This window comes from Cyrtonyx montezumae, unplaced genomic scaffold, assembly GCF_038088225.1.
Source record: "Cyrtonyx montezumae isolate F1298 unplaced genomic scaffold, pur_monq_1.0 scaffold_36, whole genome shotgun sequence".
Lineage (NCBI taxonomy): Eukaryota > Metazoa > Chordata > Aves > Galliformes > Odontophoridae > Cyrtonyx > Cyrtonyx montezumae.
The window spans coordinates 9,720,895-9,735,488 of record NW_027072041.1 but is presented as its reverse complement, the minus strand read 5'-3'; the positions used below and the strand labels follow the sequence as shown (position 1 = coordinate 9,735,488).

The window sequence follows — 14,594 nt, the reverse complement described above, 5'->3', positions numbered from 1 at the left end:
AGGAAAACATCTAGCATGAAACATACGTTTTCATATTTGATTTGTTATACAATTTATCAGACACCATTTTGTCAGACTGCCCCTCTACTGACATCTGTCACACAGAAACAAAATGTAATGGAATACTGGCAGGAAGGGTCAACCTATACTGCCAATACAACCACCATCTGCCTATAATGTTATGGGCCAATGTTGTAAGATAGGAGGCATTACTTTTGGAGCAGCCCTTGTAGTTCTGTTAGGTGTGTGAAGGCTGAAAGGAGACCTACTTTGGGTGTGTTATGCTATAATACATATGCCTAAAAGCTTCTAGTCTAATGCTAGTACTAGGAAACAGTAATAAAAAAAAAACCATTTTATTCTCTGCTACTAGCAAATGCTATCTGATAAGCAACTAAAATATTTTTAAGGAAGTTAAAAAATAAATAGGGAATTCTAATTGCTAGAAGTTGTACTAGCTGTGCTAGTACTAGAGCTAAAATTCTTCTGTTACTGCACAGCTGAAAATTGAACCGTAAAAACAAAAATATTTAATGACATGAACACTTAACAGTTTGCCTTCCTCAGCTTCCAAAACCCAGTGTTTGACTAGAAAATCTTAAACCACAAGAGACTTGTGAACAAAATACATATCTTTCAATGCTTTTGTTCTGTCAGGACATAATGATAAAGTCATCAACAACAATGAAACATGATGAAATGATATTAACATCAAGTACTGGAATTAATAGAAGTAATTAAAAAGCCCTTCCGTTTTGCAAAGAGGAAATTCAGTTGCATGTCTAATGAACTTATACTTTACTTCCCAAGCCTTTACAGCACTGAAACTAAAGATCTCATCACAAAGTTGGCAAGTCAACCTACTAAGCAAAACCCAGCTAGCAACAACTAGCATTTTAAAACTGATCTAAGAAAAATAACACAGCAGCTTTACATAAACAGCAATTTGACTATGCTATTTAGCTGATAAAAAGATGTCTAACAAAATACAGAATTAGGTGTGATAGTAAAAATATTATTTACCTAGCCATTCCAAGGCTGGAAAAGTTTGAAGGAACTATCAAAACATCAAGCCTGGAAAAAGGATGGGTGCCCAGTGTGGAGTAAGCAGCTGAGAGGCACTGAGGAATAAGCTGAAGTAAATGTTCTTCACAGCGTTCCATAAGGCACAAGGGAGCAAAGACTCTATAAGGAATGACTCTTTGCAATGCAGCAGCAGGATTTTGGAAACGGCATGGATATTCCACATGACCACAGCTTTCTTTATGCCATCTGACAATAACAAAAAAAAAAAAATAGTTTAATATGATATCAGACATGCACAATTGAATATACTAACATAAAGATACTTTCCAGACACCAAAACAGTTACAGCTAGTTAATCTACATACAAATCATTTATCTTCTCATACTTTTCACCCATGTTTAGCACTGTGAAAATTATTTTTACAGTGCTAAACTGTCAGAATTATTATTACATATACATTATTATTACATATATTACATATCATACAGAATTATTATTACATATTATTACATATCAATAGAACTGATAGTTACGCATAACCAAAAAAGAAGAGGGAGACAAAACTTGCTTTTATAATAGATGTGAATAATAATAATAAAAAAGTATAAAAATAAAAAAAAAACTAAGTAACAACAAAAAAATTCTTTATTGAGTATTTCCACTGAAATGATGATCAAAATTTTTTTTTTTTACTTCCCTATTACATGCAATTACAATACAACTCCAATTTTTTTCTGCTGTCATTTTTTAGTAAAAAAAACAACCAAACAAACAAAAGAAATCTCCAGGAGTTTCCACTGTTCTTGTTTTTCCTTTAAGTAGGTATCAGTTCAGACTGACCAACACAGATATCACATTAGGATCAAGATAATACTATATTCCTCTTACAGAATATACAAAGTTGTGGCTAGAAAGATGGATAAATCTGATCCTTCTTAAAAACTGAGTCATACACCTTCATCTGTACAAACAGACTTGTATCTCAGCAGAAATCAGCTTCATGTTTTCACCTGCTAGCCTGTCTTCTCTACAGGGCACAGCCTCACCTTAGTATCAGATTTCAGCTTCAAGAAGTTGGTTCTGCTATGCCTTGACAGACAAAACACTTACTGCACCAAGCATCACCAAAAAAGCATTTATATTTGTAAGAGCATGCTCCAGGTGAGTGCTGATACACAAAAACAAATAATAAGACGTAGAAAAGAACTATGCTTCTCAGAAATGACAAAATTTCTAACTGTCAAACAAACACCTTGTGTAAAAGAAGTGGACTTTTATTACATAAGCAGAAAAATTTCACCTACTATTAAATACTTTATCTTTTTATATTTTTTTTTAATTTTTGCAAGGGTGGTCTAAAGCATATTTTTGTTCTAAAAAAATACCAATTTATATTAAATTGTCAGAGTTGAAGTTGAACAGGAACATGAAAGCTAGCACCTCAACTCTCATAAAATTTGCCTATTAGTCATAATGGAGATAAGAAACTTATATTCTAGCTCCATTTACTATATTGATGCAGTCTCCTCAAACCAAACTCACTTGTGCCTGGACATAAGTTATATTACACATTTAAGTAATTTCTTTCAGGTTATCCTATTTCCTGCTCCCCAAGAGTGCATCCTCTACACTAAAGACACTAGTTTAGCATCTACTTGATATAAATTTCATACCTTTTCTAGAAACCTGTGCTACTGATTTGGTTACTCAGTCTTAATGGCTTAAATAAATGATGAGTATTTACTGAACTAACTCCAAAATGTGCATTTTTTAAAAATCTTTTAGGGTTAATTTTTTTTCTTCTAGAGCTCACCTGCTGCATATACATTTCCTCACCTATTTCAATTTACTCACCCAAAAGGGAAGATAATAATAACCATTACACTGATTAAAATTTGCAGTAATTTTTTGCTACAGAAAGATAAAAAAGATTTCCCATTTTCCAAAAGTTTTACATAAAAATAAATATGAAACACACTCTCTCTTGCAAGAAATCAAGATGAATACTTATACTGAACATCCTGTACATTAGAGAAACAAGTGGTTGACAATTACTGAGTACTTCTGTTTAAGTAGCCATATAATAAACAAACAAATTGTAGAGGGAAAAAAAAGAAAACAATTTCTAAAAGCTTATCATGGCTATAAAGTGTTTTAAGCTTTCATAGGCGTGTGTTACTAATGTTAGACAAAACATTCCTATTCCAAAGATTTATGAGGATTTTTTAAAAATAAAATTTGCCAAGCTACAAATCATCAGAATCCTTTAATTTTAAATTATAGCAATTATGTCCTCAGTTCCACAATCTCAGTGTTGAAAAAAGTATTAGCCCTAAACCAGATATCTAAGGAGTAAATTGTGGGGTTGTTTTTTTTTGTTGCTGTTGTTTGATTAGTTGGTTTGTTGTTGTTTTTTTAAAGATAAGTTTCAAATTGCGTAATTGAAAAAATATTTAAGAACTTCAAAAAATTGACTTTAATATGTGAGAGAATCAAGTGCTGTGCCTAAGACTTGTGTTATCAAAGGTGAATGCATATGGGCTCAAGCTTTACTGCTCCAGAAAATTAATTTTTAACTGCAGTTGTCACTGGAAGGTATTTATGACATTATGAAGTTCATTCACAGGAGACAGCTATCTCATAGAAGGTGTCCAGTGGAGGGCCACAAAGATGATAAAGGGCCTGGCCTGCAGCATCTCCCTTTTGAGAAAAAGCTGAGAAACCTGGGTCTGTTCAACCTGGGAAAAAGAAGACTGAGGGGGATCCCATTAATGTTTCTAAGTATATAAAGGGAGATAGACAACCCTGTACTAATTTAATGTAATGAACCTATTTGATTAGATGGGAAAGAGATATAGATGAATCTCAAATAATTAAATTTCTACTGGCTTTGTGAAAGACAGGTAAGTAGCCACTGCATATACTAGACAACAGGCTATTTTTCATCGAACCAATTGAATGTCTAACATTCTTTCATAGAGCCACTGCAAAATTGCACAACCCAAACAAATAGCTGTGCAGGCAAGCTCTAATATGCGATGGAACTACACAAGAAAGAAGTAGGGACTTGCATTGGTTAAGATCTATAGTACTAGTGGGCATTAGATAACCAAAATGGCCCAAGTTCAGTACCACTGAGGATCTTACAACAAGAGACTGTAATAAAAAATGGAGAATCTGGTACTCTCACATTAAGCATCACAGGATGTAAGATGCAAATCCAGAGAACACTAGAATTAGCACTACTGCTCACCAAGCAGTTTGTTTTTTATGCAGAAAGAACCACACCCTTACTCATGAAAAAAAAAAGCCTTGGGAATTATTTACCTGCCAAGATTTTTCTAGTAAGATAAAACAAGTTCTATTTTGATTCCTGTGGTGAAATGGCTTATTGTCAACTTCCATGGAGCAAATGTCACTGTGGAGTAAGAAAGCACTTATCAACAATATTCCAAACACCAACCTGAAATCAGCTTGTGCAAATGGCATGGGAAACTCATTTTCTGTCTGGATGGCAGCTGTGAAGCACTGCTGTCTAACCTCCTGCCAGCATCCCACAGCAATAGTGAAAGTGGATGCTGGCATTGGCATAGTTACGTAGTAGTGCCAGCTCATGATACCTGTCAATAAAAAAAACATTTGTGTAGATCATCAGTCACGGCACACAGACAATACTTGATATTTTTGTGTTCTTCAGTATTTGGGTCATATCTCTCACTTTATGTCCTAGTATTTTTGTTGAAGAAGGAAAAAACAAATCATTGAGACATGTAAGAGCAGTCATACGTGATCATAATGGATTCAGTATCTTTTACTTAAGATCTTAACATTCCTCTAACTGCTTATGTCTTCAGTTGTAAAAAAAAAAAAATAATAAAAAATAAAAAAACTGTAGTTACTGAGATATTATTAATGTAAAGATTGTTCTGCTACCACCCAAGAATTGCATCAGATGTGAAATCCCATAGCATCTTCAAACACAAACGATTAACATTTAATTCTGTCAACCCTGGACCACTTCCTTATGGTTTTGTCTTGTCTATACATTACAAACTCTTCTCTTTGTGTCTGGAGAGTGCCACACTGACAGAAAAGTTTTAACAAACAACACTAGCGTTGTTTGGATCAGACCTGGCAATCTGAGATACAGATGTGTCAACCAGGCAGTTAGAAATCAAAACTCAGAAACAGATAGGATATTGCCAAAGACAATGTTTTAGTCAAGACAATATTTTAATCAAGACAATCCAGGAGCTGCTATAACAAGATTAGAAAATCTAACAGAAGGTAAAAAGATGAGAGTTAACAGTATAGGAACACAGTGCTGGAAGACAGTATCCTATATGCTTACTATATGCAAACACATATTTGTGGACAACCTTCAAGATATTTTGGGGCATTCTACCTTCCATTAATCTAAATATTGCTTAGGTTTTCCTTTTGCTCCTCTAAAAAGAGCACAGCTTAAGGGTCAGATTTAAGTATCCATTTATGGGTACAAGTACACTTGCTACACCATATTAATAGGTTAATCACACTTGGAAAGAGCCTAACCAACACAATCATGTGCAAAAAAGTGTGGCCATGGAAACTATGGAAACATACAAACTTCATTTATTCTGAGAAAGCATTAATACTTGCAATAGTATTCTAAGCAGAGCTATGGAATACTATAAAAAAGAAAAAAAAAAAAAAGGTGCAGAGGTTGGAAATAATCAAGTGACTCCAAGGGCACAGGGGAATGAAAGGAACTGGTAATTATATCCTAACTTAATGACACTAGAAAGTCAAGTTGTCCAAAGAAAGGACAAGTTAAAAAACCTTACTGCTCAGCTTTGACAAATTTTGTTACCTACCATTTAGTATAATAATAGTGTTTATAAGGTCTTTTAAGAGGTTTGGGCTTTATCTGCCACAAAAAGCCTCTGCCTTTTATACGCACTTACACTCTCACTGTATTCCACTTTTGGCAAAATCTACCACTACCATCAAAAAGCTCTGATCAGTATTGTCAGCTGAACTTACATTCCATTAATTTTCTTAATCTCACAACAGCTCTTTTGCTCTTCAGGTAGATGCTCATGCTCCTAAGAGCCGAGCTACTGAAGAACAACAAAACTGTCTACAGCTACACCACTCTGGCAATGCCTGATCTTGTCTGATCTCAAAAGCTTAAACAGCGTCAGGCCTGGTTAGTACTTGGATGGGAGACCTCCTGGGAATATCGGGTGCTGTAGGCTTTTCAAACTCCCAAGACACCACATGATGTCATGATGTGAAATATCAACAACACCACAAAACCATGACATATGTGAACAGAAGGAACTTATTTGCTCCAAACATATTTGAAACAGAGGATAACTGCTTTACCAAATTCTCTCTTTTTTTTTTTTAATTTACCAAAGCAAGGAAGGAGCAAACACAAGCAAATTCCATTTTGAGTGAAAGACATGGCCCAGAACAGTACGAGTTTATTATTTTGAAAAGAAAAACGGACTCTTGAGAGTAGAATAATTTGGAGTTTCATTGATACAAACTTTGCTAGAGGCCAAGCCTGCTAATATTGAAGACAACAGCAGCTTTACTTTCAACTTAAATGGGTGCAACAGGTAGAAGAGGTAGTCTGTACAACTTCACTTCACTGTAGTTCTGTTAAGTAATGCATTAAGAGTTATGTTAACAACAAAACCTTCAAATAACAGCAAAGAAAGTGAGAAAATTTGAGGAAAAAATAATGCATTTTCAATGGAGTTCTGAAGTAAAAATGAAAGCCAAAAAGGCACTCACAGAAAGTTGTTCAAGGTGGCAGAAGTAATAGAAAAGACTAGCAACAGTGAGGACATTGTCTAAAAGTACAGGAAGGAGGCTATGCAAATGGAGTGAGAAGGGTTACAGTGATAAACAAGTTTAGCAAGACAGGCTGGAGCAAGCAAGACCATAGAGATTTTTGTTTTTTGTTTGTATGAAAAGGGGGAGGGTTATTTGAAAAGAATGTCAAAATCCGTTTGTACTCCAGGAAGAACAGTATGCACTGCATTCTCAAATTTACATAGACTCACTATGAACACGATATTCAGAGGCAGAGCAAACCTTGAAAAAGGATTCAGGAACCAAACAGAAGGGAAATTAAGTTTTCTTGATATGTGTTCCCAGATTTATCTAAACTTGAGTTTCCTGAATAAGAGGAAAGCAACTAACACAGACCCTCTTTTCTGTTTTCCCCGTCTCATATAATTTGCAAGCATTTTAAAGACCATGCAACCTCTGGATACTCAGTACAAGATTCATACTGTCTTCACATATGCAGCCAGAACTTAATCAATTTCCTGCAGTGATTTTAGATGCCCTCTCCATACACTGCATTGGACAACTAAATATTTCTCTTACAGTGGTCTTCCCTTGAGGAACTGAATCAAATGCATTGGCATGAACACAGTAACACAGAATGGCTTGGGCTGGAAAGGACCTTAAAGACCATCTAGTTCCACACTCTGCCATGGGCAGGGTTGCCACCCATTAGATCAGGTTGCCCTAAGTCCGATCCAGCCTGGGCCCTGAACACTTGCAGTTTTCCCCTTTGTAAACATGGCTGATATGTTTCTCCTTTTCCAGTCACCAGGGACTTCATAACTTTTCAAATATGATGGAGAATGGCTTAGCAACCTAACCTGCCAGTTCCTCTAAAACTCTGGGATGCATCTAAATGGGTCTAGACTTGAGTGTGACTTCAGCACACTCAGGTTCCCCAGATGGTCTCAGATCATCATACAGTGAGTAGGACTTAATTTCCCCAATTCCTACCTCAAGACTTGGGAGGTATAGTAAGAGCAAATGCTGATGAAGACTGAGGCAAAAAAGGTGCTGAATATGTAAGCCTTCTCCCTGTCAGTTGTTGCCAGGTTCCCTATCTTACTCATCAGAGGTTATAATTTCTTACATCTTCCTTTGCTCTGTTCTATACCTGCAGAAACCCTTCTTGGTATTCTTCACATTCCCAGCTATGTTTCACTCCTGCTTGCCTTTCCCTGTCCCAAACCTAAACTCCCAGGCTGTGTCCTTACAATCATCTCAAAACGTAGATCACTGCTTCCACTGTGTGTGTTTCTATCTTCTATTTCAATTTGCTTAAGAGGTTCTAACTCAGCTACACAAGTGAGCTCACACTATAAGGACAGTAAGTGAGGTCTCTCTATAGTGTGTTCACTGGACAGTGATTGAAGTGGTCTTCACATATGCAACACTTCTCTATAGCAAACAGCATGAAGTACTGTTTCAAACAGTTTCACTGGTAGGGCTGCCTCTCAGCTTCCTCTTTTCTCCCATAACTTCATTTCTTTAACTTTCTTCAGATCAGTGTGATTTGTTTTGTTTGCCATTATTTGTATCCTCACTAAGAACTGGGATGACAAGCTTCACTCTGCTCATTTTTCCCTTTCTTCCTTTCTCCCGGCTGGCCTCTGCTTACCAGTGGCTTCCTTGTAGACAGCACCACCTTTAGGGTAAGAGAAAGTAGTGCATCAAACGGGAAGATCTCTCTACTGAAGATAATACCATTATGTACCACAAAAACATTTTCAGACTAAGCAAGGACATCTTGAGAACAAAAGGTTAGAAAGGATTTTTCCCACGGGAAAGGAGGAGCACACCGGTCCTTATATTTCCAGTCGTTATATCTGTAATCGTTATTCCCTCTCCTTAAAATCAAACTTAATTTAAAAGCAATTACATTCCTATACATAATTACTTTGGCAAAATATTTTCTTACAGGTAATTTGAAAATCATTTAAAAAATTTTTTCTCATTTCTGCAAAGTAAGTCTATCTTATAATTACACAATTCCTGCTGCAACAATCATGTATTCTATGAGATAAAACTGGAAAATAACTCATTCAAAATTTAGGACTATATTTAACAAGAGTATGAAATTATAAGCTATTTCTAATTTTCCAAAAGAACACCTTAAAGGCCATTTATTTATTTTACTTGAAATAATAACAGTGAATCATGAAATTGTTAGAATTTTAATGCATTCAGTTATATTTGAAACTACGAAATTAAGTCCTGCAGAGTTTATTGCAGGTGAAGAACCATGTGAAAACCACTTACTGAAAATGCCTGATGGATTATTAAGATTGTATTTTGTGATGCTTAGATTTGTGTTGGCACAAACTATGTATTTGAGGGGAAACATACTAATAAATAAAAACACTGTCCACGAATTAATAGAAAAACACCATTTGATAGCTACCTCTATTAGAGGTATCCACCCAACACTGGAACTTGATATATAAAGTAAGAGCTAGCACTAGTACATAAACACAACTTATTAACTATTATTTAACTGGGGCACCAGGATGAAGAATCCTCCAGCTTTCTGGAATTCCTTGTAACTTGCAGAGATTTTTGATCTTATCTGAAGGACAGAACTTCCCATACAGCTTTCTCACATTCATGCTTCAGTTCAGCATTGACTCAGAGGGATAGGTAGCATGTGACAAGATGGCAACTCCCACACAGCAATTCCTGATATATACTGGATTTCAATCAACATGAGTACCAGACTCTTATTTTGTCTTGAGAAAAGTGAGAAAAGCTCAAATAAAAGCTCTTGTTGCTAACTACAGTCCAGGTGCTGGCTTCTCTAGCACTATATTTCTAATAACAGAACACATCTTCTAGCTGAAATTGAAGTCTGCGTGAGATAGAAACACCAGGAATATATGAATACATAATAATTGCACACAGACCTAGACTCTTGATTTCATGCTTACTATTAAGTGTCTCTTGAACATCAATCAAAACTAATATGAAGGTGCTTGTGACAAAACATACACACATACCATGTCTAATAGCAATGAAATGAAACTAATACTAAATAAAAATTGAAAAGTATATCAAATGGTTAAATTGCTTGTATTACACATGAACACCACATCTATAGTGTTCCCTGCAAAGCTTTTTCCCCAAGGACATTACTAGAAGCATTCATCAGACATTTTTTTTCTCCCTTAAGTACCCCATAAAGAATGCAGAGTATTTTGAAGCACTTGTAGATCATACCTGAATAGTTCCCATGTGTACTTGAGTAAGTGACATATCACTATCTTTCAAGTGACTGTGGCCCAATTACATTTCAAATGAAAGGATGAGCCATAATTTTAAAGCAGAGAGAATGCAAAAAATGCATTCTCTCTGCTACATCTGTGCATCTAGAAATGTAGGTTTATGAAGCAGAATGCAGACCTCTGTTTAAAAGGCATGTCGGTATAATCCTTGCTTGGTGTTATTAACTGCCTACACACTTACTAAAAACGTGATCTTGAAAGAACAAAAAAATCAGCTAACTGGTAGTTCTATTCAGAATAATTAACAACTGTTTGCCAAAATGCTTATTTTTTCCAAAGAGAATCCATTCTTAAAAATATATTTTGGTGTTCTGCCAGTGTGATTTTATAAATATGCTGCACAGTAATAGCATATACTATGTTAAAAAAAGAAGGTTAAAAAAATATTTTCATTTAATCCTCCCTGAAAGGCTAGTAGGTGTGTTACAAAGACAAAATTATAAGTTGGATATATTTATTATGCCTCACATAGTTGCAAAATGAAAAGGTCTATGTGGGATAGGCCATTCAACAGCACAGGCCTACTAATGAACCTTGTAAAACTGGATTCCTAAACTCATTAAGAAATTATTTAGATTAGCACCTAAGCTTTGTGTTTCTTTTTAAATTATTCCTTACAGTACCACTACTTTCCTTTCTTTCCTCATCTGTTTAGTACTTTTTTTTTACAATTTACAATTCCAAACATGTCTAAAAGTTATTAGTCTTTTGTGCGTGTGTGTGTGTGTGTGTGTGTGTGTGTGTGTGTGTGTGTGTGTGTAAGCACAAATAATGAGGCTGTTATTAATTACTAAGTTTTTGAGAGCTATTAGAGTATAATATTTACTACCTTTCAAGAAATTAAACAACTTTTATTTCATGACAACAAAATCAGGACAAATAAAGAATCTGGTGTGTCAAGTAGCTCTGTTAAGTAGCATATTCTGCACTCTTGGGAATGCCACCCTGGGGAGAAGGAAAGGAAAAACCTAAAGACTGAAATACAATCTTGCTGCTACTCTTCAGTAAAGCTTAGGTCAAAACTTCTCTGAAAGGGGCTACCTTTAATGTTGCATTTGCTTCTTCCCTGCACACTATACACCTTTCATTCAGCATACCATTAGCACAGTGAAGCTAAAATGAATCATCTCCTCTCTATTAACCTTTCCATTGAAGACTTCTTACACTATTTCTTACTTTCATGGAGTTCTTAGGGAATAAAATAAAATAAAAAAATAAATAAATAAATATACAAAGCTTTACACTGATGTATGAATTACTGATTACAACTACCCCAAGGGGTAAGTTGTAAATCCAAACAAAACTACCTTATATTCCCCACACAGTAACAGGCTGACTTCAGGTCACCACGTCCCAGTCCTATCATTAATGATATGGCACACTGATACCATCTTCAACACTCCATCAACTGCATTTTAAAAACGGTTTTCCCCAGAATTATTTTTTTCTCTTAATTCTTCTACAAATATTTAATGGATTCTTTAAACTAGAGTCACAAAAAATGTTAATGAGGAAATAATTCTTTCATAATACAGACCTTTCAACTAGCTAACTGGTCAAAGAGAATATTAATTTTAAATGGCCTATGCCCATTTATGTTGCCTGAAAATCTTCCACAGGATTCTATTTCTACAAATCAACATAAGAATTCTTTTTCCTCTTAATACTTTAGACCATGCAGGCACCACTAAGGGTCTGGTAACAACTCATCAGCAAGGTAGTAGTGTGGATAAAAATTAATTATACAGTAATGGCAGAACTGTTCTCCTCACCTAAAATCAAGAACACTTTACCAACTCAGGAGAATACGATTGCCCAAATGAGCTAGGAAGCTCATCGTGGCTGTTTTACACATTCCAGCAGCAGAGTCAAGGCTTGAAACATGCTTCACATATAACCAAAATGATTGAATAATTCAGTGCAAACTGATGGCTCTCAAATCAAGGTTACTTTTATTTACCTTTCTCCTCTCAAACAGAAATTTGACTCTTGGGAGGAGAATAATTTTTTTTCCCAGAAACACCTAATTCTAATTTTTTTCATAAGTTTTCATTAAACAATCCTTTCACAGAATGAAAACTTTTACAGAAAACTACTACAGGCTACAATTCTTCCGTCCGGAAGAAAGTAAAATGATATACACTAGAAGTATGCCTAAGCTACTTTTCAGAATCCAAATGCTTCAGTATGTTTCCTATTAAAGAAAATTTTGTCCATATAGAAATATAGGCATCAGCCCCTTTTTGGAAGTGCTGGAATAATAACTTATTTTATCACTATAAGCTATGAACAGATTTGAAAGATTATAACAAGAAGTCAGTTCACCACAGCAGTAGCTTAAAAAAAAACTATTAAACTTTGCCTGAGGGGTGAATTAGAGAACAAGTGAAACTGATCAAAGCAATTCTTCAAGACAAAATAAATAAGTAAGAGTTAGTCATTTCTGAAGACAGGTTTATTATGGAAAATAACACTTTGCTGTAAGTGTTGCAAGCTGGGATCCTGTCTTGTAATCACTATAATTACTGTAAATATTGAGACTTTCAATTACTTCAGAACTGAGAGCTCCAAAACAGTTCAATTGGAGGATGGCTTTTCCTGAGTTCTAACAGCTTATTTTATCAGAATGGGTGAGATATAAGTATTATAATCCTTATCTCATTTATTTACAACTAGAATATAACTGTGGATAGGTGGGCCTTGTCCAACCATCACTTTCTCCTTTGCAAAGGGAAATTTATTTAGGAATTTAAACTTAAAAAACTTTAAAAAATCAGTGTACATAGCCTCCAGCTGGATGTTGGATTCACTCCACAGAAACGTTCCTATTTAACTTACCTTCATTTCTGTGTGCAAGAGTTAAGTTCCATTCTTCTGTCTGCACCCTGAATACAGCTTGCACTTTCTATAGCTCCACTGATTAGCACTGCTTAATGCTGCAGTGGTGAAATACGAATCCTGTTTACTTCATGTGTCAGGGGGAAAGTGGGAATGAAGAAGAAATCCAAGACTCCTCTCCTAGTAGCATTGGACTAATCAGTACTAAAACTAGGCCCAATTAAGGAAGGATATCTCTAACTATTAATATTATTGAGACGCATGAAAATCCTAACTTCACACCGAAGATCAATGACTAACACTTCCATAAAGCAGGCTTCATATTTAAAGCAGTGACAACAAAACTTCTTACACTAGAAAATAGTGACCCTGCTTCTAAAACAATTCCAAATCTAACGGTACAAGACATGCTTTGTATTAGGTAGATAACTGCCATAAAGACTTCTTCATCTGCGCAGATGGAGTTCTAAAGAAAGTATAACCAATAAAAAAGAAAAATACTTGCTTTCAGTTGCAGATAGTGTTATCAACAAATGTCAAAAAACAACAGATTTTCAGAGTTGTTGAAGAACTGATGTTCTTCATCCATTCAGTATTTTTCAGGAAATAGATATAATACAATGACAGCTCTTAATCATTGCCACACTAAGCTAAAACTAAACTGAAGAACAGAAACTGAAAATTTAGTTTATCAAGGCTTGGATTTGTCAAGCACCTGATACAGTACTTTATCTGTCAAACATTCAGCCACAGAGCAATTAAAATAAAGTCACTTTACAACAAGTGAAATCTAGGTTTGGGAAAAGTAGAAGTGAAATCTAAGTCAGTAAAATATCCTTAAATTCTTGCAATTTCATACTGAGACCTTGAATAGGCAACCCTCACAGGTCCCCACAAAGAGATTACTGGTAGACATGCTTTAAGTTCTTTTGTATCCTTTCAAAAATCATGTAATTACTTAAGACATATCTCTAATTATAAAACGACTGAAAATAGTTTGATGTAGAATATAAATTTCACCTTCTTGAAGCTGGACTGGTTCTGCTGAGTTTTCACCACTCATCAATACAACAAAGCCCGCAGATGTTCGGACCGATGCCTGCCATGTTGACAAGGCAATGGGTGGTTCTTGGCATGGGAAAAGGGCTCTGTTGTTTATCGGTGATCCCATCGTATAAACACATGGCCTAAATGGAAGGAAATGAGATGGTATGCAGAGTTACAAAAAGACACTGAATTGGGTTTTCTGTCAAAGATCAAACATACTGTTTTATTGCTTTTATAGTCAACTTTCTCAGCTAGGTTTCAAACCATTCTGACAAGAACCAAAGTGTCACTTAAGACAGGATAAAGAAAAGCAAAAACATGACAATAATTTTTACATAAACAACAAAAGAATTTTCTGCATCAGCTTTTCAGTCTCATCAACAGCTCTAAGCTGAAACCATATGACCAAGAAAGGTTTCTGAGTATCTTCTGAGGATTACACTGCAGCCTTCTCTAATATTTATGATATTTCTCTACTGTCATCTCATTAGCACTTTCATTACCATTAATCCCATCTCTCTGTGCAACTCGATGGCTTGTCCAAACAGAGCAGTAGA

The 14,594-nt window shown here is 35.3% G+C and overlaps 1 protein-coding gene and 1 pseudogene across 5 annotated transcripts in view; one reads left to right on the top strand and one right to left on the bottom strand.

Moving 5' to 3' along the window:
* The window catches only part of AOPEP (aminopeptidase O (putative)), a 296,802-nt gene that overhangs the window by 274,002 nt on the left and 8,206 nt on the right, over nucleotides 1-14,594 (bottom strand). For all 5 annotated transcript variants that reach the window (XR_010622734.1, XM_065745670.1, XM_065745673.1 and 2 more), the window contains exons 2-4: nucleotides 14,011-14,177; nucleotides 4,491-4,647; nucleotides 1,024-1,272 (exon numbers count right to left, since the gene is read on the bottom strand). Coding sequence is in view for 4 of the 5 variants with exons in the window: in XM_065745670.1 (XP_065601742.1) it covers nucleotides 1,024-1,272; nucleotides 4,491-4,647; nucleotides 14,011-14,177 (573 nt within the window). In the remaining variant the exon portion in view is untranslated. The remainder of the gene's footprint in view (nucleotides 1-1,023; nucleotides 1,273-4,490; nucleotides 4,648-14,010; nucleotides 14,178-14,594) is intronic.
* LOC136054408 (5S ribosomal RNA) lies at nucleotides 6,148-6,267 on the top strand (annotated as a pseudogene).